The sequence below is a fragment of the Pezoporus occidentalis genome, unplaced genomic scaffold, assembly GCF_034315485.1.
Source record: "Pezoporus occidentalis ecotype Australia unplaced genomic scaffold, CSIRO_AGI_Poc_V1 ctg417, whole genome shotgun sequence".
Lineage (NCBI taxonomy): Eukaryota > Metazoa > Chordata > Aves > Psittaciformes > Psittacidae > Pezoporus > Pezoporus occidentalis.
This window is the reverse complement of record NW_026915744.1, coordinates 30,473-54,179: the sequence shown is the minus strand read 5'-3', so window position 1 is coordinate 54,179 and position 23,707 is coordinate 30,473. Positions and strand designations below refer to the sequence as shown.

The 23,707-nt window shown below is 59.6% G+C and overlaps 3 protein-coding genes across 4 annotated transcripts; 1 reads left to right on the top strand and 2 right to left on the bottom strand.

Annotated features, from left to right (window-relative positions):
• Window positions 1–1,870: 1,870 nt before the first annotated feature.
• LOC134171689 (uncharacterized) lies at window positions 1,871–9,266 on the bottom strand. The gene is made up of 4 exons (XM_062634157.1): window positions 9,009–9,266; window positions 7,683–8,003; window positions 3,801–4,130; window positions 1,871–2,778 (listed from the first exon to the last, which is right to left on the bottom strand). The coding sequence occupies exons 1-4, from the start codon at window positions 9,112–9,114 to the stop codon at window positions 2,252–2,254; spliced, it is 1,284 nt and encodes a 427-aa protein (XP_062490141.1). The 5' UTR covers window positions 9,115–9,266; the 3' UTR covers window positions 1,871–2,251.
• Window positions 9,267–9,385: 119 nt separating this feature from the next.
• CD244 (CD244 molecule) lies at window positions 9,386–13,819 on the top strand. Its single transcript, XM_062634156.1, has 9 exons — window positions 9,386–9,633; window positions 11,350–11,670; window positions 11,740–12,018; window positions 12,279–12,392; window positions 12,776–12,840; window positions 12,938–13,003; window positions 13,136–13,201; window positions 13,281–13,340; window positions 13,432–13,819. The coding sequence occupies exons 1-9, from the start codon at window positions 9,543–9,545 to the stop codon at window positions 13,501–13,503; spliced, it is 1,134 nt and encodes a 377-aa protein (XP_062490140.1). The 5' UTR covers window positions 9,386–9,542; the 3' UTR covers window positions 13,504–13,819.
• A 3,829-nt stretch (window positions 13,820–17,648) lies between these two features.
• Window positions 17,649–23,363, bottom strand: CTSS (cathepsin S). 2 transcript variants are annotated; one of them, XM_062634154.1, is made up of 8 exons: window positions 23,225–23,363; window positions 22,473–22,677; window positions 22,200–22,322; window positions 21,547–21,696; window positions 21,243–21,467; window positions 19,148–19,313; window positions 18,617–18,719; window positions 17,649–18,138 (listed from the first exon to the last, which is right to left on the bottom strand). In XM_062634154.1, exons 2-8 carry the CDS (start codon window positions 22,596–22,598, stop codon window positions 18,039–18,041), a joined length of 993 nt encoding a protein of 330 aa, XP_062490138.1. In that variant the 5' UTR covers window positions 22,599–22,677; window positions 23,225–23,363; the 3' UTR covers window positions 17,649–18,038. The 2 variants fall into 2 exon arrangements, with proteins under 2 accessions (XP_062490138.1, XP_062490139.1); XM_062634155.1 differs by lacking the exon at window positions 23,225–23,363 and adding an exon at window positions 22,993–23,069.
• Between the last annotated feature and the right edge of the window lie 344 nt (window positions 23,364–23,707).

The following is a 23,707-nucleotide window of genomic DNA, read 5'->3' as shown; positions in this document are numbered from 1 at the left end:
CAGGATCACTGCAGGGCCTCAGCATCACTGCGGGACCCTGGGATCACTGCAGGACCTCAGGATCACTGCAGGACCCTGGGATCACTGCAGGACCCTGGGATCACTGCAGGACCCTGGGATCACTGCAGGACCTCGGCATCACTGCAGGACCCTGGGATCACTGCAGGACCCTGGGATCACTGCAGGACCTCAGGATCACTGCAGGACCTCGGGATCACTGCAGGACCTCAGGATCACTGCAGGACCTCAGGATCACTGCAGGACCTCAGGATCACTGCAGGACCCTGGGATCACTGCAGGACCTCAGGATCACTGCAGGACCCCGGGATCACTGCAGGACCTCAGCATCACTGCAGGACCTCAGCATCACTGCAGGACCTCAGGATCACTGCAGGACCTCAGCATCACTGCAGGACCTCAGGATCACTGCAGGACCCTGGGATCACTGCAGGACCTCAGCATCACTGCAGGACCCTGGGATCACTGCAGGACCTCGGGATCACTGCGGGACCCTGGGATCACTGCAGGACCTCAGCATCACTGCAGGACCCTGGGATCACTGCAGGACCCTGGGATCACTGCCTGACCCTGGGATCACTGCAGGACCTCAGGATCACTGCAGGACCTCAGCGTCACTGCAGGACCTCAGCATCACTGCAGGACCCTGGGATCACTGCAGGACCTCAGGATCACTGCAGGACCTCAGGATCACTGCAGGACCTCAGGTTCACTGCAGGACCCTGGGATCACTGCAGGACCTCAGCATCACTGCAGGACCCTGGGATCACTGCAGGACCTCAGGATCACTGCAGGACCCTGGGATCACTGCAGGACCTCAGCATCACTGCAGGACCTCAGGATCACTGCAGGACCTCAGCGTCACTGCAGGACCTCAGCATCACTGCAGGACCCTGGGATCACTGCAGGACCTCAGGATCACTGCAGGACCTCAGGATCACTGCAGGACCTCAGGTTCACTGCAGGACCCTGGGATCACTGCAGGACCTCAGCATCACTGCAGGACCCTGGGATCACTGCAGGACCTCAGGATCACTGCAGGACCCTGGGATCACTGCAGGACCTCAGCATCACTGCAGGACCTCAGGATCACTGCAGGACCTCAGGTTCACTGCAGGACCTCAGCATCACTGCAGGACCTCAGGATCACTGCAGGACCTCAGCATCACTGCAGGACCTCAGGATCACTGCAGGACCCTGGGATCACTGCAGGACCTCAGGATCACTGCAGGACCCCGGGATCACTGCAGGACCTCAGGATCACTGCAGGACCCTGGGATCACTGCAGGACCTCAGGATCACTGCAGGACCTCAGGATCACTGCAGGACCCTGGGATCACTGCAGGACCCTGGGATCACTGCAGGACCTCAGGATCACTGCAGGACCTCAGGATCACTGCAGGACCTCAGGTTCACTGCAGGACCCTGGGATCACTGCAGGACCTCAGGATCACTGCAGGACCCTGGGATCACTGCAGGACCCTGGGATCACTTTGGGACCTTGCTGTTGCTGCAGGACCCTGGGATTCTTGCCTGATCCCGGCGTCGTTGTGGGACCCTGGGATCAGTGCAGGGACCCGGGATCACTGCCTGGCTGGAAGGAGGGTACTGAGCATCCCAGGATGGGGACAGCCCCACGCCCAGTCCTTGCGGCAGACCAGGCTCCATCCCGGCTGGTACCCAGGACAGAGCAGCACCAGGGATGCTCTCAGGGTGGGCCATGACAGCGAAGGACACCCTCAGGTGTCCTGTTAGGGCTCTTCTTCCTCACAGTCCGTGTGTTCCCAGGCCTAATTCCTAACTCAACAGCAGGAGCGATGTCCTCAGGAGAGCATTTAGTCGGGAGATTGAATGAGGAATTTACTGCCAGCATTAAGACAGCACCAGATCACTTATTTATGAGAACTTCTTGACAGATCTGCTGCTCAATAATGGATGGCACGCAGCGTTTAGTCAGGGTCACCAGTGAATCATTCACCTCCTATCAACTACAGGAGGGGGGTCTGAGTGATGATCTCCCCCACGTTTGGGGCTGGAAATAGGAACCTGATGCTGTCTCCAGTGACGGCGGTGTCCCTGCATCCCCTTGCTTGGTGCTGGGATGGGTTTTGGTGCCAAAGGGCTGGTGGCTTTGGGAGGAAGAAGCGTTGACGCATTTAGAGCAGCTCCTTGTGCAAGAGATGAGGAAGCTGGGTTCACATCACATCCTCCAGGGGCTCTGAGCAGGGTAACCTCATCTTGCCCTGAATGGGGAAACCGAGGCAGCGGGGACGCTGTTCCCGGGGTCTGGAATCCAGGCTGGTCGCTGCCATGGGGATGGTCCCTGAGGAGTGGTGATGCTGGGGGGCTCAACCCCTGCTAAGACCCCGTTCCCTGCCTTGGTGCCTTTGTCCCTGGTCATGATGTGGACAGCGGCCACCAGCAGCACCAGCGGCACAAAGACCCCGGCCATGAGATACCCCTTCAGCAGGCAGTAGCGGTCCTGAGCCCCGCAGGACCCTGGATGATGCCTCCCACCCGTGTCCTGCGTCCCAGTGTCCCCAGCACCGGGCTCCGATGCTCCATGGGGATCCACTGTGCTCCTGATGGGTCCTTTGGTGTCACCAGTCCCGGGCACCAATGCTCCATGGGGATCCACTGTGCTCTCAACGGCTCCTTTGGTGTCACCAGTCCTGGGCACTGATGGTCCATGGGGATCCACTGTGCTCCTGATGGATCCTTTGGTGTCGCCAGTCCCGGGCATTGGCACTGGAGATCCATCTGAGGGCACAGGGCATGGTGTGAGCCATGGGGCTGTGGCAGGGGACAGGGGGCTGCCCTTGGGTACCACCAGGGCTGGTGCAGTGGGTGCAATGGGTGCAGTGGGTGCAGCAGGCATTGAAAGAGGAAGGGGGATTTCCCCACTGACCACATGCCCATCCTGAGCTCCTCCACACGGCCAAGGGGAAACGCTGAGGGCTGGGTGGGCTCATGAGCAGGGAGCTCGTGCGATGACAGCTCATCCCCTGCTGCAGGCTGGGAGAGAAGTGATGCAGAGCAGCCTGAGGAGGAGGACTTGGGGGTCTTGGTCCATGAGAAGCCTCCCATAACCTGGCTACAGTGTGAGCTGGAGCCCAGAACCCCCCTGTGCTGGGCAGCATCAACAGGAGGTGAGCAGCAGGGCAGGGAGGGGATCCTGCCCCTCTGCTCTGCTCTGCTCTGGGAGACCCCCCTGCAGCACTGGGTGCAGCTCTGGTGTCCTCAGCACAAGGACATGGAGCTGCTGGAACAAGTGCAGAGGAGGCCACGAGGATGAGCAGGGGCTGGAGCAGCTCCCATAGGAGCCAGGCTGGGAACATTGGGGCTGCTCAGCCTGGAGAAGAGAAGCTGCGTGGAGAGCTCAGAGCAGCTTCCAGCGTCTGAAGGGGGCTGCAAGGATGCTGGAGAGGGGCCTTCATCAGGGACTGGAGCGACAGGACAAGGGGTGATGGGTTCAGACTGAAACGGGGATTTAGGTTGGATGTTGGGAAGTTCTTCCCTGTGAGGGTGCTGGGACACTGGAATGGGCTGAATGGAGAAGCTGTGGCTGCCCCATCCCTGGCAGTGCTCAGGGTCTGGTTGGATGGGGCTTGGAGCATCCTGCTCCAGTGGAAGGTGTCCCTCCCTGTGGCAGGGGTTGGAGCTGAATGATCTTAAGACCTTTCCCAACCCAAACCATTCCATGATTCTATGATTCTATGCCTGGGGTGGACCCAACACAAGCCCGGTCCCCTCAACCCTCCTCCCTCCATCCTTGGACTCACCAAGAACCAACAAGGAGTAGCGAAAGGTCTTTGGGTTGGTGGGGTCAGACAAGGTGTCCACGACCACCTCGTAGCTCCCACTGTCCGATGGCTGCAGCGGATTGATTTGCAGCGAGAGGCTGTTGGGGTGGATGAGCAGCCGGCCCCGGAACTCAGGCAGGAAATCAGTGGTGAACATCCTCACCCTGGGCATGGCCTCAGCAATGTGGGTCCCTTTGGTCCTCCAGGTGACCCGCACGATGTCATGGGACAGGAGATGCAGGGCTGGGAAGGACAAGGATTGCCCCTTCAGCCCCTTCAGCAGCTCCACGGCACAGCAGAGACACAGACCTGCAAGGGGATGGTTGGGGTGGGGAGATGGTGAGGGTGGTCTCTGTCTTCTCCCTCCCAAAGCATCCCTAGGGATGGCGCTGTGCAGCTGGGATGCTCCAACCCATCTGCCCCGGCCTCCCAGACCCAAGAGCATCCTTACCCTCGGCTGCCACCAGCAGCACACAGTAGACAAGCGAGGTCCCAGCTCCAGCCATGTCCCCTCCGCATGTGTGGGGCTGAGCAGATGCTGCTGTCCCCGACCCATGGAGATGAGTCCCACGGGGGCAGGAAACCACCCGGCAGGGCTGGCAGAGGGGATTGCACAAGGTTTATCACCAGGATGGCCGCCGGTGCGTGCTGGTGGGTAAGGGAAGTGGTGGCTGGTGGTGGGACGGGCCCCATGGGGGAAGTGGTGGCAGCTGGTGCGTGACAGAACGTGCTGAGGAAGAAGAGGAAGGGGCAGCTCCCACTGTCCCTGCCCATGGCTTTAGATGGGCTTTAAGGTCCCTTCCAAGCCAAATCAGTCCAGGATTCCCTGTTCTGTCTTGTGGAGATGACGAATTTCCCAATGGAGGTGGTGGGACCAGCAGCTGGGGGTTCAGATCTCACTTGCTGGGTGGGACTGAGATGCTGGGTGGGCAGAGACGGTGCCAGTGTCCTTCCCCTGGGCATCCCAGCACTTTTCCCGTTGGGAACAGAGACCCGGAATTCCCAGGACAGGGGAATTTTCTGTGGGGAGGTTCAGTCCCTCTCCAAGATGCTCTTGGTGGGAACCTACAGGACCCATCCTCCATCCCTATTCCATCCCAAAGAGAAGCTTCCCATCCACTTACTGCTTCCCCCAAGGGATTTGGAACCAAGGCACAGCTCCAGGGCTCAGCTCCTGCGGGATGGGTGCTGGGGTGGTGGGAGGGTGGTGGTGGTTAAGGGACCCCAGCCAAGGGCCGGGCTGAGCCCCCCCATTGCCCGACCCATAGCGGGTGACGCGGAGCGCGGTCGGGTGCTGCCACCTCTCGGGCAGAGCCGCGCTCCGGCCAGGGAGAGCATTTTGGGTTCAATTGAGGTGATTTTGAGCTCTCCATAGTTGAGGTTTTTCCCCCTCCCATGCTTCAGGTGCAGGCGGGAGGCCACGGGGATGGGCTGCGAGAGAAAAGCACTCACAAAGGTGCCTGTTTGCGGGGGTGGGGGGGGCTTGGAAGGGTCCCCCCCGGGGTCCCCAATGGTGTTATCCAGGTGAAAACCCCGTCGGGGATGACCACCCCCTTCCCACTCCCACCTGCACATCCCAAACCGTGGTTTGGCCGCACCGGCCGCATTCCCGAGCACCGCAGGGATTCCAGAGGTGGGGAAGCAGCCTCGGCACAACCCCGTGACCCCCCCCCCAGCCGCCCTGTGCTTCTCCCAGAGCAAGTTTTGCTGGCAGGGGGATGAGGACCCGCGGATGATGCGCTGCATAAGAACACCCTCTGCAATGCGGTGCTTGCGGGAGGCAGCGTCTCCCCGTCCTCCTCAACGCTGCCTGCGCGATGTGCTAACGCTTCCCTTTCATTCCTGTCTCCCTTTCTTGTTTCCCAGCCTCTCCTGCGGATCCAGCTCCCTGGGCACAGCTCTCCCAGCCCGGGGAAGGTCTCCGGGAGGGAAATTGCTCCCTGCATGGGGAATGGAGCCTGGACAAAAGCTCTGATTCATCGGCTCAGCCCCGTCTCCGGCGCCGAGGTTCCAGCCTTGCAAGATGCTGCTTTTCCCTTTGTAGCCTTAATTAGGTTTTTGCTCGTCTGCCTGCGAGGGGGAGGAAGGGGCTGTGGAATCCAGAGGGAAAAGCTGACGGAGCTGTTCCAGCCGCCTCCATCCAGGCTTGTGATGGGGGTCAGGCCGTGCCTCAGTTTCCCCCACTGATGGCCCTGAAGCACTTGGTTGCGGATGGGTGATGGAGCAGGACCCATCGGCTTGTGCATCCCTTGGGCACACAGAAGGTTTCAATCTAGCAGGAAACCCGCAGGGCTGATCCCATCCCTCTCTGTTCCCAGTGCCGTGGCCTTTTCCCAAGATTTTTACTGGGAATCTGCCCCTTCCCCACCCGTTGGACCAGTTTTCCCATAGAACCAGCCAACGGCCCCTGCTGGGGGTGGCTGTTCTGCAAGTGGGGTCCCCATCTCCTCCCAGGCAGCACCCAGTTCCCAGCCACAGTTTTCCTGCCGACATCCAACCTGGGAATGGCTCAGGACCGCCTCAGAGGCAATGAGCTTACCATAAGGAGATTAGCAGGGCGGATCGGAGGGCAGAAGCAGACCGCGGGGCGATGGGATTAGAGGCCACCAGCATCCCATCGTGTCTCTTGCTCTCTTCCAGCAGCACTGCGGTGATGCTGCTGGGCAGGGGACAGTGTGGGGACAGGGGACACCGAGCCCCAGCAGGGCTGTGCTGGGTTTGTCCATCCCTGATGTCCCAGGAAAAGCCTGGCTCATAGGAAAAGCACTCTCAGGATGAGCTCATGGACATCTCGCACTGATCTAAGGAGGTGGCATCTGTTGGCTGGGGCTGGATAAGGGACGAGCAAACTGTGGCTGTGCACAGATAACACGATGCTCCTTCTGCCTCGTGCCCCAAAGGAAGAGTTGGGGTATTTGGGAGAGGGAAGAAACCTCTGCAGTGAGAGGGTGACATTCCAAGGTGCATTAACACAGGCTGGGTCCCCACATCCCGATCCCATCACAGGGTGGCTCCAGCCCAGCCCGGGGGGTCTGGCAGGATGGAGGGTGGTGGAGCCTGTCCCTGCTTGCCCAAAACCCAAGGGAGAAGCCCTTGGTGGTTGGAGGAGAGCATCATCAGCCCTTGGCCTGTTTGTTGTGTCCTCACCGTAAAACAGCCCGGAACTTGTCCAAGAACCCAAAATACAGAACATCTCTGGAAGAAAGAGTGTATTTGTCCTTAATCCATGCTCAAGCGGGTTAACAGCTCTCCATGGCTTAAAGCAGCTCATTTCTTGGGGTGTTTGAGGCTGGAGCTGATGCACAAAGCGGAGCAGGGGCTGGTGACTGCTTTGCAGGCTCCCACTTTGTGGGGATCCTACCCAGCACACAAAGAGCCAGGGACACGTCAGGGAAGGGATCCCTGCGGCCGGATGAGGACGTGCGTGATGGCCATGGTTGGGCAGCACCAGCAGAAAGAGCAGCCCCCTCTCTCTGCAGTCGTACCTCGGAGCGCCTGCAGAGGGAGAAACGTTCACGTTAACGATCCTGGATTCATGGAATGCTTTGGGATGGAAGGGACCTTAAAGCTCATCTAAAGGCACGGGCAGGGGCACCTTCCACTGGAGCAGGGTGCTCAGCACACGATGGGGTCAGCATCCCCGCGGAGCCGCCGGTGCAGCCGCATCCCCGCTGCAGGACCAGCTGTAGGAGACGGGGCCGGCGCCGGGCGCCGTGCAGAGCAGCGAGAGGTTGCACCAGCCCCGCGCCTCGGGCAGGACGAGGCTCTCCACATGGGGCGGCCCAAGGGGCTCTGCGGGGATGGACGCGCTCAGAGGGGAGCGGGCACGCGGGGCGCAGCGGCTGAGAGCCGGACACTCACCCCACACCGACACGCGGAAGCACCGCGGGCTGACACCGCCGCCTGCCTGCTCAAACTCGGCCTCGTAGAGCCCCGCGTCTGCCGCGAGAACCGGGCTGAGCCGCAGGGAAAGGGGCTCCTCCTGGAAAACTGCTCTCCCGCAGAAAGGGCTCTTGCACACGGAGGTGCCGTGGCTCCTCTCAGCCTCCAGGATCACCTGGTAGGACCCTGCGTCCACCCCCGTTCTCCACCTGACTCTTGACCATTCCCGCAGGGGGTTCTTTGGCAGCAGCTCCAGCGTTCCGTTGGCAGGCACGGCTTGCTCCTCACACTGCACGGGTCCTAAAGCAGAGAGGGTTGAGCCCGTCCCCATCCCCACCTCAGGCTTCCCCTTCCTCTGCCCACCCCAGGCTCCTTGTGCCTGCCCGCACCCTGCTCCTGCAGCACCCTTTGCCCTGCCCTGACCAGGGCCGGTTGCACCCCCTCTGACCACAGCATCTGCTCCTTCCTTTGTGCCCCAGCTCCTTCCTCGCAGATCCAGCCTGGGAAGCAGCAGGAACGTTGCCTGCTGGACCCTTTCTCTCACGAGTCTCTGTGCTCGCAGCCCTGCATGTCAACAGCTCTGGCATGAGGCACGATACAGAAAGCCCCTAAAGGAAATGAACGCCCCAGAACATCCTAAAGCAGAGGAGGGTGAGCAAGGGACTGGGAGATGCTGTGTGTCCGGGGAGGGGGCACAGCCCCGCTTTGCCCATCCCCATGATCTGGGGCTCACAGCCTCTCACATCCTCTGCCTTCAGCCCTGCCATGGGGGAGGCCAAGCAGAGGCTGGGAAACCACTTTCAGTTCCTCCTTTGCACCCTGTGCCTGCACTATACCTTCTACTGAGAAGGAGGCACTGTGCCCCGTGGGGGTATTTTCTCCCTATATATATCATTTAAGGCTCATAGAGAGGGAATCCCATTTCCAAAGGCCTGCCCTGGGCCTCCTCCTACAAGCAAACCCTCATGAGCAGAGCGTTGCTTTTCCTAGGTGTGCAATACTTGAAAGAAAATAAGGCCATGTTTTAACCAGAATTCCTTCTTCCTGCCCCAATTGAAGCCTTAATGAGCTTTTCAGCCCTTCCAAAAGGCCTTTTCCCTTCCAGCTCCTATTTGTTGGGTTTGATTTCTCACCCAAACCCCAAGTGACTGCTCTGACCCCATGATGAGCCATTCACTTGCAAGCAGAAGGAGAAATAAAGCCCAGCCAGCCCCAAGAGCAGGCTCCCAAGGCACTTCCCAGCCTCACAGGGGGGCAGAGGCTGGACACAACTCACTGCATCTCCTGTGGCAGGGCCACACTTACCTTGGGCTCCACAGGGGAGGAAGAGGGGGACGAAGAGGAGGAGGGTGCGATGCTCCATGGCTACCCCAGGGAAAGGTGAGAATCGGGGCCCTGGCTCTGCATCCATTGCCCCTCACATCTACTGGCTCCCGCATCCCCAGTCGCAGGGCTCCTTGCACTGGGCTCTGCTCCTCGATGGGCTGCACCCTGCTGCTGTGGCCTGCGGTCAGGGTGTAGGACCCGTCCGAACGTTACAAACTGTTTCTCTTCCCGAAGTGAGCCTCAAAGAGAAAGCACACACACACCCCCCCCCCGAACCCCCCCTTCCTCTGAGGTTTGCAGCCTCCGAGCCCTGCAGCCGCTCTCGCAGCGTGACCGCGGGGAGCCGGGACCCTGACCCCCCCCTCCGAGGGCTGGGCTGGGGGGGAGCAGCGCAAAGGCATCACCCGGAGGTGGAAGGTGCGGAGGAACCGTGGGGAGAGGAAGCTGCCTCAGGACGGAGCCGGCTCCGGGGGTGGGGGGGATTCACATCGGCTGCTCCGGAGCCGTCCCGAGATGCCCCAACACGGCGGGCCCATGGGTGGGGGTCCCTGGTGCGCGCTGGCGCTGCTGGTCCTGGCCCCGATGGTCACGGCCGGGGACCGAGGTGAGGAGGGGGCGCGGTGCTGGGCTGGGTGGGAGGTGGGGGCTCGCTTTGGGTGCAGGGGGAGCTGGTGGTGCTGAGCACAGGATGGGTGCAGGCATGGGGAGCTCTGGCTGCAGCCTGCACAAGGGATGGGTGCCGGCGGTGGTTGTGCCGCTCAGCCCGGGGTCCCTGCGCAGACAGAGAGGGTCTGGGTGGGAAGGTTTGGGCTGCTCCCGGTGTCCCATCCTGCCCGCAGCACACAGAGCCGGTTCCCTCCGCAGCCAGCGCAGCTGCGCTTGGGGCTTATCCAAAAGAAGTCATTTCCCTGTCGGAGCAGCACCCATGACCCGAGCCCAGACGTGGCTTTTCCTGTACCCAGAAATGCAGCTTTAGAGTAGCTCCAGTGCCTAAAGGGGCTCCAGGGAACCTGGAGAGCGGCTTTGGACAAGGGATGGAGGGACAGGCCAAGGGGAATGGCTTTAACCTGCCCGAGGGGAGACTGAGATGAGCTCTTAGGCAGAAGCTCTTCACTGTGAGGGTGCTGAGGCGCTGGCACAGGGTGCCCAGAGAAGCTGTGGCTGCCCCATCCCTGGCAGTGCTCAAGGCCAGGGGCTTGGAGCATCCTGCTCTGGTGGAAGGGGTCCCTGCCTGTGGGGCTGGATGAGCCCTAAGGTCCCTCCCAGCCATTCCAGGATTCAAGTCCCGGGTGCTCCCACTGCTCAGAGCTGCACCAGGTGGGTGCTGCAGAGCCTGCAGCAGCCGGGGCTCAGCTGAGCTGCAGAACCTGCCCGCAGCAGGGTTAAAGCACACAGCGTGGTTAGACCTGTGGAGCACTGACCCTGCAGCGTCTCACTCCCACCTCCGGGCTGCATTTCCCCTGCTCTGCACTCTCTCTGCTCCAGCACCACGGGCTGAGGGCAGGAAGGTGCCCTCCCACCTTTCTCGCAGCCTGCAAAGCTGCAGCATGCAATGGTCCTGGTGTCCTGGAGGCTCTTTAATACCTGGTATGGTGTGTGTGGGGTCCCCTTTGTCACCAACTGCAGGTCCTGGTGGGAACTGATCAAGAGTGGCTGCTCCTGAGCCTGCTCCTTCCTTTCCCCAGGGAGGATGCTTCTGTGTTTGCCTGCTCCAGCCCCTGGTATCCCTGGATCTGGTGGGCACAGGGATGTCCCACCTGCACCATGGGGCTGGTGGGGGCAGACATCCTCCTGCCTGTGCCTTTGCAACGCTGGAGCTGCTGGGGGTCTCCTGGCCATGCTCGCAGTGTTCACCCTGAGCATGGAGCCAAAACCCCGCCTAGGGCTGTTTGGGCTGAAGCCAAACCCCTGGGGGCTGATGCTTGGCTCCATGTATGTGCTGCAGCCCCAGCGCTGCTCTGACCACAAGAAGGAAGCCACAAGGCTCTGGGGTGTTTGCTCGTTTCATTTAGGGGCTTTTTGTATCGTGCCTCATGCCAGAGCTGTTGACACGCGGGGCTGCGAGCACAGAGACTCATGAGAGAAAGGGTCCCGCAGGCAACGTTCCTGCTGCTTCCCAGGCTGGATCTGCGAGGAAGGAGCTGGGGCACAAAGGAAGGAGCAGATGCTGTGGTCAGAGGGGGTGCAACCGGCCCTGGTCAGGGCAGGGCAAAGGGTGCTGCAGGAGCAGGGTGCGGGCAGGCACAAGGAGCCTGGGGTGGGCAGAGGAAGGGGAAGCCTGAGGTGGGGATGGGGACGGGCTCAACCCTCTCTGCTTTAGGACCCGTGCAGTGTGAGGAGCAAGCCGTGCCTGCCAACGGAACGCTGGAGCTGCTGCCAAAGAAACCCCTGCGGGAATGGTCAAGAGTCAGGTGGAGAACGGGGGTGGACGCAGGGTCCTACCAGGTGATCCTGGTGGCTGAGAGGAGCAACGGCACCTCCGTGTGCAAGAGCCCTTTCTGCGGGAGAGCAGTTTTCCAGGAGGAGCCCCTTTCCCTGCGGCTCAGCCCGGTTCTCGCGGCAGACGCGGGGCTCTACGAGGCCGAGTTTGAGCAGGCAGGCGGCGGTGTCAGCCCGCGGTGCTTCCGCGTGTCGGTGTGGGGTGAGTGTCCGGCTCTCAGCCGCTGCGCCCCGCGTGCCCGCTCCCCTCTGAGCGCGTCCATCCCCGCAGAGCCCCTTGGGCCGCCCCATGTGGAGAGCCTCGTCCTGCCCGAGGCGCGGGGCTGGTGCAACCTCTCGCTGCTCTGCACGGCGCCCGGCGCCGGCCCCGTCTCCTACAGCTGGTCCTGCAGCGGGGATGCGGCGGGCGCGCTGGAGCCTGGGCCCCGGCTGCACCTGCGGCTCCGCGGGGATGCCGACCCCATCGTGTGCTGCTGCAACGTGAGCAACCCGGTGAGCTGGAGCTCGGCCAACGCCGACATCTCGGCAGCCTGTCGCGCCGCGGTCGCCGGTAACTCATCCTCAGCTCCGTGCAGTCAGGGGTTAAGGGGTGCGCAGCCCCCTCTTGGAGCCGCTCTGGGTCCCAAGAGCACATCCCGCTGGTGCCAAGAAGCCGCTTCCCCTCCTGGGGGTGGAAGCACGGCACCGGCTGTGGGTGATGTACCCGCGCTGCGGTTTCCTGGCCGGGTCTGTCCTCTGCGGTGATGGAAACTGTTTAGAAACGGTTGAGGCTCATCAGAGATTTCTCCTTCTCCTCTTCTTCTCCCCCAGGGCTTTCCAGCATCGTTCTAGGCTGGGCAGTGGCTGCGCTGGTCCTGGCCATCGCCATAGCCCTCGTCATCACCTGCTACTGGCAGAGGAAACGCCGAAAGGATCCCCCGGAAGGTTTGTCCCTGTGCTTGTGGCACAGACTGATGTGGGGCCGGGCAGCTCCTGGATGCTGTCCTGGATGCTCCTCATGCTCTCTCCGTGCTGGCCCCGGGGCTCTTCCTCCTCCTGAGGCTAAGGGATAAGCCACTGGGTGCTGCCAGAGCACGAAGCCTTCACCCATCCCTGCCAACGGAGGGTGCCCTGGGCTGAGGCGTGGGTGAAGCAGCCCAGCAGCCCGGACCTGGAGGCCTCGTCCCATGGGGTCTGGAGGATGGTTTGGGCCTGGATATACACTTCATTCCAAGCTGCAGCATCCTTCTCCTGCCCATTGAGGGCTGCCGCCCCCAAACGGGGTCTGTAACCCCCAGTGTCTCACTCTGACCCTTCCACCTCCCCAGGACACATCGAGCAGACACTCACCGTCTACGAGGAGGTGGGAACAGCCCAAACAGGCCGAGACCAAGTGAGTGCTGGGGGGGTCCCTGGGGGTCCCCTCCTGGAGGGACAGGACCTCTGCTTGGGCATCCCTTTAACCAGCCTGGGGTCGCTTTCACCCTCAGAGCGCAACAAGGAATGAGGCCACATCGGGAGAGAACACCATCTATGCCGTCATCTGCAAAGCACAGGTAGGGCCAGGCCTGTGCTGGGGGGGGCTCGAGCTGTCCATGGGCTCGATTCCTTCACCTCCGCCTCAGAGTCCACCCCTTTTTGCCCAAACTTTGCTGTTCTTTGTGCATTTGGATGGTTCCTCCCTGCAGGGCCCCAGTCTCCCTCAGGAGCCCGAAAGCAGAACCATTTACTCCAGTGTCCAGCCCACCAGGAAGGTGAGGTTGTCCCGAGCCCATCACCAGGGTGCTGGGTTCATCCTGCTCTGCCTAATGGATGCTCTGCTCTGCTCCACAGTCTCCATCTCTCAGGAGGAAGAGGCTGGACCCAGCTTTGATTTCCACTGCCTATGCAGAGGTAACGGGCACCAGACATGGGAAGACGAGCATTGAGCTCATCACTTCTTTGGGGCTGGGGGGGGGGGCTAAACCCAACCATGTCCTTGCAGGTTACGGGGTGCCCCAGACGCCCCCATCACAGATCGTGCCCCCCGGCTCCTACCAGCCACCACCTCTCCTAGAGCCCCAGCAGGACCATCCCTTCCCCAATGGGCTCCTCTCGGAGCACCCAGAGCCCCCAGCACCCACCAGGATCCCACCCAGCAAAGCCAGGAGCTCCCTCGGGATGGAACCAGTCCAACAAGGGCTCAAACCCCAGCTGTGCCTCGGAGGCTCTTGTGACGGGAAGACTCGGTGATGGGAACCTGTCTTTGGAGGAGATGGAAGTGAAATTGGGCTGATGGGGTTATGGGGAAGGGGATAGACGTGGTGTACGTGTGTTTAGCTCCAGCATGTGATCGCGTGGGGTTTTGGGCCTTGGCAGGTCTGAAACACCTCAGGTGTCGATACAAGCTGAGCTGCATGAGGCAATGGTGGTGCTTGTTTAATTAGCTTTAATAGCTATTTATAGCCCTAGATGTACCTTGGGCACAGAGAGGAAGTGGGAATTGCCTTGTTTGTGACCCAGAAGTGATCGGAAGCCGGTGTGCAGAGGAGCATTGCAGAGCTGCAGTGAGCTGGGCAGGGGAGGGGTGGTCCTGAGCACCAGTCCCTGCACTAGGCATGGCTCAGGCTGCCCCACAGCGAGCTCAGACTGGGGACCCTGCCCTTGGTCCATCCTAAGTTATCCCGTGCTCCTACGTGAGTGGTCCTGGGAGCAGGAGGTGGAGGAAGAGGGGCTCCGGTTCCAAAGCTCTTCCTAAAGGCAACTTCAAGGGATGAAAACGCAACGGGGCACTTTGATGGAAGCAGCGCCCCTGCTCAGGCGTGATGGAGGGCATGCAAACCCTCCAGTGCGGGCACTGGGGATGGGGTCACATCCTCGTGGCTGAAGCAAGAGCCTCATCTCATTCCCTTTGTATCCCCAAACTCCGGTTCCCCATGCTCTGGGTGAGCAGAAGCATCTGAAGGCGACAGCGGGAGCCTGGGGGCTGCTGCCTCCCCCAGCACGGCTCTGCCGCCGAGCTCTAATTCATGCTAATGACCTGCTTTTGCATAGGGGAGATAATTTGCAGCTCCCTGCAAGCGCTGAGGCAGCATTTCGCTCCCTGCCAGGGAAGTTGCCTTCCCATCGCTGCGCTGGAGCGGGATGCGGGATCGGCTCGGTGCCGGAGCAGCATCCTCACGTGGCTGCCGTCGCGCTCGCGCTGACATCCCCTGGGGTGACCCTGGATCTGCTTCCCCATGGATGGGGGCTACTGAAGATGAAGTTAAACTGGGTCAGGGCCCAGCGGGTGCTGCCATTGCCCTTTGGTCCTGGTAGCTTCGGTCCCGGTGCTCCGTGCTCACGGTGGGATGGGGAGTGGGAAGATGCCAACGGCCATGGGGGCTCTGCCGCTCCCTGCACCCCTGGGCTGGTGCGGAACAAAGGAGGGATTCAGGACTTCATTGAGTCCTTTGCTTTAAGCACCTGCCCTGGTCGAGGCCAGCAGCAGTGTACTGGGGCTGCAGCACATGCTGTAGCATCCACAAATACTCCTTCCCATCATCCCCTTCCCACCTGCACCGGCTGAAGTGGGGTCACGGGGATGCCCCAGACTGGTGCTGGTGATCCCTGCTCAGGGGAGGTTTTCAGCTCAAGTTTTCATTGTGCACATGGGATTCATCCCAGTGCTGCAGGAAACCTGGAGAGGGGCTTGGGACAAGGGATGCAGGGACAGGGCAAAGGGAATGGCTTTAACCTGCCCGAGGGGAGACTGAGATGAGCTCTTAGGCAGAAGCTCTTCCCTGGGAGGGTGCTGAGGCGCTGGCACAGGGTGCCCAGAGAAGCTGTGGCTGCCCCATCCCTGGCAGTGCTCAAGGCCAGGTTGGACACAGGGGCTTGGAGCATCCTGCTCCAGTGGAAGGGGTCCCTGCCATGGTTTTCGATGAGCTTTAAGGACCCTTCAACCTGAACCATTCCATGGTTCTATAAAACACAGCACCTTTCCCCACAGCTTCAGTGGATGTGGTGCTGGCTGAGGGGCTCCGTTGTGAAACCAGTGACTTGTGTGTGAGGAGAGCTGAGAAGCACCCAGGCAAAGCAGGGGTGAATTGCCATGGCGCTGGCACTGCTCTGATGCTTTCCATGGGTAGGTGATGCTCAGCACCAGGTTTCTATCCTGGCACATCAGGCATGCAAGCAAGGGCTGGACTTGTGCGCTCTGTGAGCCGTGGTCCAGGAGGCCCAAGAGCAGGCAGGAGAGAGGCAGTACATAGATGGGGTTATACGTGGCAAAGCAAGGGCAGATTGCCACGTTGGTGGCACCATTACAGAGCTTTCTATGAGCAGGTGATGCTCAGCACCAGTTTTCTCTCCTGGCACCTTGGGTGTTGTATCAGGGGCTGGATGTTCGTGCTCTAGGACACCCGGTGCACTCAACAGTGGGGTAGCCCTCAGATGAAGTTCAGATGGCAAAGCAAGGCTGGATCTCCATGTTGGTGGCACTATTCTGAAGCTCTCCATGTGTAGGTGATGCTCAGCACCAGTTTTTAGTCCTGGCACTTTGGGTGTGGGAGCAGGGCCTGGATGTTTCCATGAATCCCTTTGGTTTGTGGGCTGCCTGAGAGTGCTATCCTGAGCTCAGCACACAGATGGAGTTTTAGGTGGCTAAGCAAGGGCTGATTGCTGGGTTGGGGGCAGCAGTCACCATGTGTAAGTGGTGCCCAGCACCAGTGTCTGACCTGGTGCACAGGTTCAGGAGCAGGGGCTGGATGTCTGCACTTAGGGCACTGTTTTCTGGGCCCCATGAGAATGCATTCGACGCAGGCAGTACGCAGATGGACTTTGATGTGGCTAAGCAAGGGTGGATTGCCGTGTTGGTGACACTGGTCCGGAGGTCACCGTGTGTCCGTGCTGCCCAGCACCACGTTTTTGTCCTGGCGCTTTAGGTTTGCGAGCAGGGCTGAATGTTTGCACTTAGCGAGCTGCTTTGTGGGCTGCCGGAGAGCACTGCCCTGAGCCGTGGGTCTGCGAGGTCTGATGGGGTGCATTGAGCCCCCCGGCGCTGGGCCGGTGCCAGGGCTGCTCCTCGCTGCTGTGCTTGTCCATGGGCAGCCTTGCCCCGTGCTCACCGTCCCTAAGGAGCCGCCGTGGGCTGTGCCCTGGCCCCGGGGCGCCGGGTCGGGACAAGGCGCTCCAGGACCCTGCTTGTGGGACCGGGAGCGGTTCCCGTGTTTGTGTGAGCGGTGCCTGCGGGGATGCGGGTGATGCGATGGGGAGCGAGGGAGGAGCGAGGCTGAGCCCTCCCCAGGGGATGGAGCCGGGCCCGCTCCTTCCTGGGAGCAGGGAACGCGTTTCCAGGCTGTGCCCGCGCAACCGGGTCCGTTCTGAGGCACCAGCGCGGCGCAAAGCGCAGCCGGGAGCCTCGGGGCTTCCGTCGGTGCCGGGGCTGGAGCTGCCCCCGGCTTTGCTGCTCGGGGCGCTCCGTGCGGGGGTCACTGCCCACAACCGGCCCCGTGGGGCTGCGGCTGCCGTGAGGGCCGGGGATGGGTCCGGATGGGTCCCGGTGCGCGCAGCCCGGAGGGTCGGAGCCTGGCGCCCTCAGCCGAGCCGGTCCCCGGCCCCTTCCCCAGCGGTTTGGGGCTCCAGAAGAGCCGGGCCCGAGAGCGGCGACCGGCCCCGGTCCGTGCTGCGGGGCTGGAATCGGTGCTGCGGGGTTGGAACGAGCCCAGCGCTCCCAGGACGCGGCCACCGGGGGGCTCCGGGCACCGCTCCCCGAGAGAGGGAGCCCTTTGCCGTTTCTCCCTTCCCCATCGCTGCTTCCTTAGCAAGGTAACTGCTGGGTTTAGGTAAGTGACCAACGAACCTCTTTGATGAGCAGCATTTGGCCTCGTTCGTGTCCTAATCTCACTCTGGGTGTAACAACCAGGTCAACGCCAGGGGATCCGCCAACAGGGATGAACTTTTACTCACTGCAGAGTGGGATGAAGTCCCTGTGGTGCACATGAAGGATGTGCTGGGGAAGACAGCTCTGGGTTATTCCTGCTTCAGGTGAAGGCAAACCCACTCGTGGGGTTGCTTTGGCTCAGGGACCCGGGTATACTTGGTGGGTAATGCGGGAGGATGGGGAAGTCCGATGTTAGGAGTGAAGCATCACTTGTGGAGGGGGGTCCTTACGTGGGGGAGCCAGGTGAGAAGTCCAGACAGAATTCCACCCATTCCTGCCTCCAGAGACCAGACAGTGGGTATTGAACAGCAAAAGTGATCTTTTATTTCTCAAAGAACGTCTGCAATTGCATCAGCATTGCCCAGAGAGGGAGTGATTCCAGTGTCATCGTACCCAGGGCTGAACTGGAGAGAGGGGAGCATGGTTTCCATTGTGGGCAACCTCTGTTTGAGCTGGGGGTCCCACAATTCTGCTCTGAAACCCCCAAACAACCCCACTTTCCCCCCAAAAGAAGTCCCCAAGTGCCTATAAATCGCATCCCAGCATCCTCCCATGCAAAGGCTCCCTCCCAGCCTGCAACAGGCTGATCGCTGCCCACAGGGGCACAAAGTGGTTCTTGAGGTCGGTAGTTCTGGGGTGGTGGATATCCTGGGGTAGATCCTGAGGTGGATCCCTCAGGAATGCCGTGTCTAGATGAGGGGGTAGGAGGCATAGCTGGCGATCCCACAATGGTTCGAGTGGTTCCTTGCCATGCGGATGTAGCCCTCGTCTCCGAAGAGCACGCCCCAGCTGGATGGGACAGGAAGCAAAGGGACACAAGGAAACGTTAATGCCCTTCCCTGGAAGTGAAGCAGCTTCGTCCTCATCCCAACAGGAAAGGGTTTTCATCAACCGCTTCCTAGGGCTCCTCATCCCATCCTGGGGTTGGATGAGCTCCAGATCCCTTCAACCCCAATGGATCTGTGTTGCGTTACATCAACACTCATCAGCATAAGGGGAGCTTAAGGTGGGTGTAAAGTGGAGTTGAAAAGCATTTAAAGGTCCTGGGATGACATGAAGGTGCTCCCCAGCATGATTCCAGGACCAAGAGCAACTTCCAGCTCTGTAACAGCCCCTGTTGCATCCGGCTCCCTCCCATCTGTATGGATATTGGACACTGAGACGCTGTGAGGGCTTTGGGTTAAGCAGTGGGAGGTCAATGAGGAGAAGACATTGCCTACAGGCAGTGAGGCTGGAGACAAGGAGCGATGGGTGGTTGTGTCCTTACCTGTTTTTCACTAGCCAGTAATCCTTGTCCTCCAGGGTGCCGTAGCCGATGACGAGCACCCCATGGTTCACCTCCTGTAAGCACTGGGGGTCATCGTACACCCCTGGAGCAAAAGGAGGTTGGAAACACATCGTCAGGCCACAAGACCTCATCCTGGAGGCAAAGCCAACCTTCACCACAGTGCTGCTGCCTCGGGCTTTGGCATATTGGTGCGTCCAACCAGGAGCTCAGCTCCAGCTTCATGGAAGCATGGAATGGTTTGGGTTGAAGGGAGCTTAAGGCTCATCCAGTCCCAACCCCTGCCAGAGGAAGGGACCCCTTCCACTAGAGCAGTTTGCTCCAAGCCCCTTCCAACCTGGCCTTGAACACTGCCAGGGATGGGAGCCAAAGCTTCTCCATTCAACCCATTTCAGTGTCCCACCACCCTCAAGGGAAGAACTTCTGCCTCAGACCCAGGAACTTGCCCAATCCCACCCAATTTCAGGCGCTTTATGTGCAGAAAAGGCTGTGAAGAAGATTACCAGGACGGACCTGACTTGTACAAGAAGAAGGTGGGCTGGGTGGCATCAATGGCAACAGAAACTGGTCCAACATTGGCCACAGCATCTTTGAGAGCTTCTTCATCAGCATAGGGCAGCTCAATGTACTTGGAGCAAGTGGCAGCCCGTGCGGAAGCGTTGTATTGGCACGTCCCGTTCTGGCAGGAACAAAAGGGAGTTGAGGAGCACCAGGAATGCACCAGGAACGTCTCGGGACCCTCAGGTGTGTGGTTTCCATCAGCCCCCTTCTACCTTCTACCCTGTTCCTCACTTTCTTTTCTTTGACCACCATTGCTCCATACTACATCCAGTATGTCTGTAGTACCACATACTACCTACGTACTACTACATCCAGTATGTCTGTAGTACCACATACTACCTACGTACTACTACATGCAGTATGTATGTAGTACTACATACTACCTACGTACTACTACATCCAGTATGTCTGTAGTACCACATACTACCTACGTACTACTACATCCAGTATGTATGTAGTACCACATACTACCTACGTACTACTACATGCAGTATGTCTGTAGTACTACATGCTACCTATGTACTACTACATCCAGTATGTCTATAGTACTACATACTACCTACGTACTACTACATGCAGTATGTCTGTAGTACCACATACTACCTACGTTCTACTACATCCAGTATGTACGTAGTACCACATACTACCTACATACTACTACATGCAGTATGTACGTAGTACTACATACTACCTACGTACTACTACATCCAGTATGTATGTAGTACCACATACTACCTACGTACTACTACATCCAGTATGTATGTAGTACCACATACTACCTACGTACTACTACATGCAGTATGTCTGTAGTACTACATGCTACCTATGTACTACTACATCCAGTATGTCTATAGTACTACATACTACCTACGTACTACTACATGCAGTATGTCTGTAGTACCACATACTACCTACGTTCTACTACATCCAGTATGTACGTAGTACCACATACTACCTACATACTACTACATGCAGTATGTACGTAGTACTACATACTACCTACGTACTACTACATCCAGTATGCCTGTAGTACCACATACTACCTACGTACTACTACATCCAGTATGTCTGTAGTACCACATACTACCTATGTACTACTACATCCAGTATGTATGTAGTACCACATACTACCTACATACTACTACATCCAGTATGTATGTAGTACCACATACTACCTACGTACTACTACATGCAGTATGTCTGTAGTACTACATACTACCTACGTACTATATACAGGACTATGGAAAAGGTGGCTGGAAGGACCTGAAGGGATCATATTGTCCACCTCAACTCCCCACAGCAAGAGCAGCCAAACCATTGCAACACAATGCTCTGCCTGTGGTCTAGAAAGCTCTGATGACTCCTACCTCCCTAGAGACACTGTCCTCGCTTCCTCGTCCTTCCATCTCACCTACGTTTCTCATGATGTAAATGAAGCCCAGGGCTTCCCATCCTCCTCTGGATGGAGGGAGCAGCATTTTGGGGTTCTCTGAAGCTGCCTTGTGCTGTTTGAAGCCTTTTATTCCACTTTTCTTCCTTGGACCGAGCCATGGGTCTGAGACGAGGTCATTCCAGGCCTCCCCTTGTCTCTGGCCAGCAAGACCTTCAGCACTGGGATCTTTGTTTTCCTCTCCCTCTTGTCTCAGGACCTCTTATCTGTTATAGGCAGCTATTAAAGAACATCCTCACCCTACAGAGGATGGATTAATGCAGAGAGCTGAGAGCAGGACCCAGGCCTCCTGCCCCATTTCCCCTTCCCTGGAACGTGTTGCCCAATCATTTATGTAGGACAGACAGAAACTTGTGGAAATTCTGGCTCCAGGTCCAGTCATTCACCTGGGGGCCAAAACAGAGCCCAAAGGTCCCTTCCCTGCGTTTGGAAGGGCTGAGAAGATGAGGTGAGGTTGGTAGAAACCATGATAGAAGGGGGGAGATGGGTGAGGAGGAAGGTGTCCGCACAGGGGTGAGCGGCCTCGCTGCTCCACGCTGGATTCCTGCAGGTCCCCCAGGGAAGGTTGGGACTGGAGGCCCTGGCTCCGGTGCCTACCTCAGCCTTGTAGGGGTAGGACTGCTCGGAGTCGATGCCGCCGTTGTCGATGATGTACTGGAAGGCTCTGGTCATGAGCCCGCCGCTGCAGCCCCGGTTCCCCTGCGGCACGGAGCAGTCCACGAGGTTCTGGGTGCTCAACGACACCAAGGTCCCCGTCTTCAGCTTCACCTGCGCCTCGAGCGCTCCCACGGCGCTGAAGGCCCAGCACGAGCCGCAGGCGCCCTAAGGGAGCCCTGGAGATGCTCAGACCCCACTCGGGGACCAGGACATGAAGGGGGCACGGGGTTGAGGGGGTTCAAACCTGGTTCTTCACATCCGTGACGCATCCCTGCTCCCTCCAATCCACCGTGTCCGGGAGGCGGCTGCGGGGCTGCGGGCGGGATGCGGAGATGCGCCGGGATCGGGGAGCGATGCTGAGCCCCGTTAACAAAGCTGCCACCTCCTTGCTGGTCTGGGTTTTGGGGGGAGAAAACAGCGGCTCATGATGGTGTCTCCCCATCCAGTGGGTGTGCAGGAGGTGTCTGAGCTTGAGCTGCCCTTGGCCGGCTGCTTTCCACATTGGGTTTCTACCCATTCGTTGGAAAGGGTAAGAAGAAGAACGCACAAAGCTTAACCCCAGCACCCCTCCAAGCTGGGATGTGTCATTAACCACCACCACCACCAGCTCAGGATGTTGAAGAGGGATGAGTTGCACATATATGTAATGACCAGGACCGGGTCTGAGCACCCAAAAAGCTGCACTGAGGAGCTATTTCCTCACAGCTCATTGCCTCACACTGGGAGGCTGAGCACAGGAATGTCGGAGCAGTTTGCCCATGGCTGCTGGAACCCACAAGAAGAAGACGGGCTGAGGAGCTGCTGGGCGCTTTCCCACCCCAAACCCATGTTAAATCCCCGTCCTATGGGATGAGAGACCAAGACAAGCCCCATCCCAGCAGCGTGGCCCGTACCTACCATGTCCCCCAGGTGGTTCATGCCCAGCGTGTAGGAGTGCAGCCCCAGGGAGTGCTCCAGGTTGTGCAGCGTCACCAGGCGCAGGTTCCTCTCCCAAGTCTCGCGTCGATCCCATTCCTCCTTCTGGAATCAAACCCAGCCCCGCTGCCACTGCACCCACTCCATCCCTCTAAAGGGTGAGCACATCAAACCATCCCCACGGGGTGATGCTGGGTTATGGCGAGCAGCACCCACCCCATCAGCACCCTGAGCCGCCCACTGCCGCGTCCCTACCTCGTGGCGATACTCCTTGCCATGGGTCTTCTTCCAGAGCTGCCAGTGCCAGTCCAGCGCAGGGTCAGGGTGCGCCAGGGCCACCACAAGCGTGGCCAGGAAGGCGAGGGGAGGCAGCAGCTTCATCCCGCTCCAACGGGACCGGGCAGCCGGAGCGACACGGCACAAACGCCAGGAGCAGAGGGATGGGAGCCGGGCTTGACCCCTTGGTGACAAATCCGGTTGGGTAAGAGGCAGGAGGTGATGACATCCCTGACCTCGGCTCCCTGGCATGTCCTTCATGGTGTTTCTACACCGGGTGATGCCACCAGCTCCTGCCCTGAGTGCCCAGAGGAGCTCCCCTCCTGGGGCTCCCAACCCCTGCCAGGTGGGAAGGGGAATCCCATCCTGGCCTCGCTGCCTGCAAGGGGAGAACTCGGCTGGACCCGAGCCCCGAGGACACCGACGCGCAGGGACACATCCAGACACGATCCTGGTTCCACCCTGCTGAGAAACCCTCCCTGAAGGTGTCTCCCATCACCTGGGCAAGAGGCTGCTCTCTCAAACCTGGTGCTCCAGCACAGCAAAGAGCAAACCAGAACCTCCTATTTTCATCCAGCCACCTCCTGCAGCCCTGCCCGGAGAGGGCTTGGGGGAAATCAGAGCTAAAATGGAGCCAGAGTCAACACCGAAACATCCTCCTGCAGTTTTACTTCCTCCAAGCTCCATCCTCCCCACCGGGGGAGGGTTAAAGCCAAAAGCACCCAACGTACCTGGAAAGGCTTCTCCCGGTGCTGGGCACTGACCTGCAGCGTGTGTGGGGTCAGTGGGGACAGTGGGGACAGAGCAGCGTCCCCATTGCCGGGCTGCCCGTGGCCTCCGGGCCTGCTCAGCAGACAAATCACGAGCCAGGAAGTGAGGAAATGCTCTGATTTCATTTTCACTTAGCGGGAGCAGCACTGGCCGAGCCTCCCGTGGGCGCAGCCGGAGCGGGACACGCGATGCCGGCCGGGAATGGGGGCACACAGGGGGCCACGCATCCATGGCGGGGCTCCCATGGGGCTCATGGAGGGCCAGGAGCAGGGCTCCCACTGCTGCTGTGATTTGGGTGCTCCTGGGACTTGGTGCTGAGCCGAGAGACAGGAGGAGGTCAAGCCCAGGAGCCGTGCTCAGTGTAAACGGGGTAGACCCCAGCTCCCTTTACACCGGTGTGAACGGGGTAGACCTGAGCTCCCAGCTTGCTAATGGGGTGAATG

Bases quoted from the DNA above. Each gene is read 5' to 3' on its own strand.
- LOC134171689 (XM_062634157.1), bottom strand. From the start codon at position 9,114: ATGGATGCAGAGCCAGGGCCCCGATTCTCACCTTTCCCTGGGGTAGCC. The intron at 8,004-9,008 runs GTAAGTGTGGCC...TCTCTGCTTTAG, and splicing joins CCTCCCCTGTGGAGCCCAAG to GACCCGTGCAGTGTGAGGAG. The intron at 2,779-3,800 runs GTGAGTCCAAGG...CTGTGCCCTCAG, and splicing joins CTACTCCTTGTTGGTTCTTG to ATGGATCTCCAGTGCCAATG.
- CD244 (XM_062634156.1), top strand. From the start codon at position 9,543: ATGCCCCAACACGGCGGGCCCATGGGTGGGGGTCCCTGGTGCGCGCTG. The intron at 12,019-12,278 runs GTAACTCATCCT...CTTCTCCCCCAG, and splicing joins CTGTCGCGCCGCGGTCGCCG to GGCTTTCCAGCATCGTTCTA. The intron at 13,004-13,135 runs GTAGGGCCAGGC...TCCTCCCTGCAG, and splicing joins CCGTCATCTGCAAAGCACAG to GGCCCCAGTCTCCCTCAGGA.
- CTSS (XM_062634154.1), bottom strand. From the start codon at position 22,598: ATGAAGCTGCTGCCTCCCCTCGCCTTCCTGGCCACGCTTGTGGTGGCC. The intron at 21,697-22,199 runs GTAGGTACGGGC...CCCAAAACCCAG, and splicing joins TGAACCACCTGGGGGACATG to ACCAGCAAGGAGGTGGCAGC. The intron at 21,468-21,546 runs GTTTGAACCCCC...GGGCTCCCTTAG, and splicing joins TCACGGATGTGAAGAACCAG to GGCGCCTGCGGCTCGTGCTG.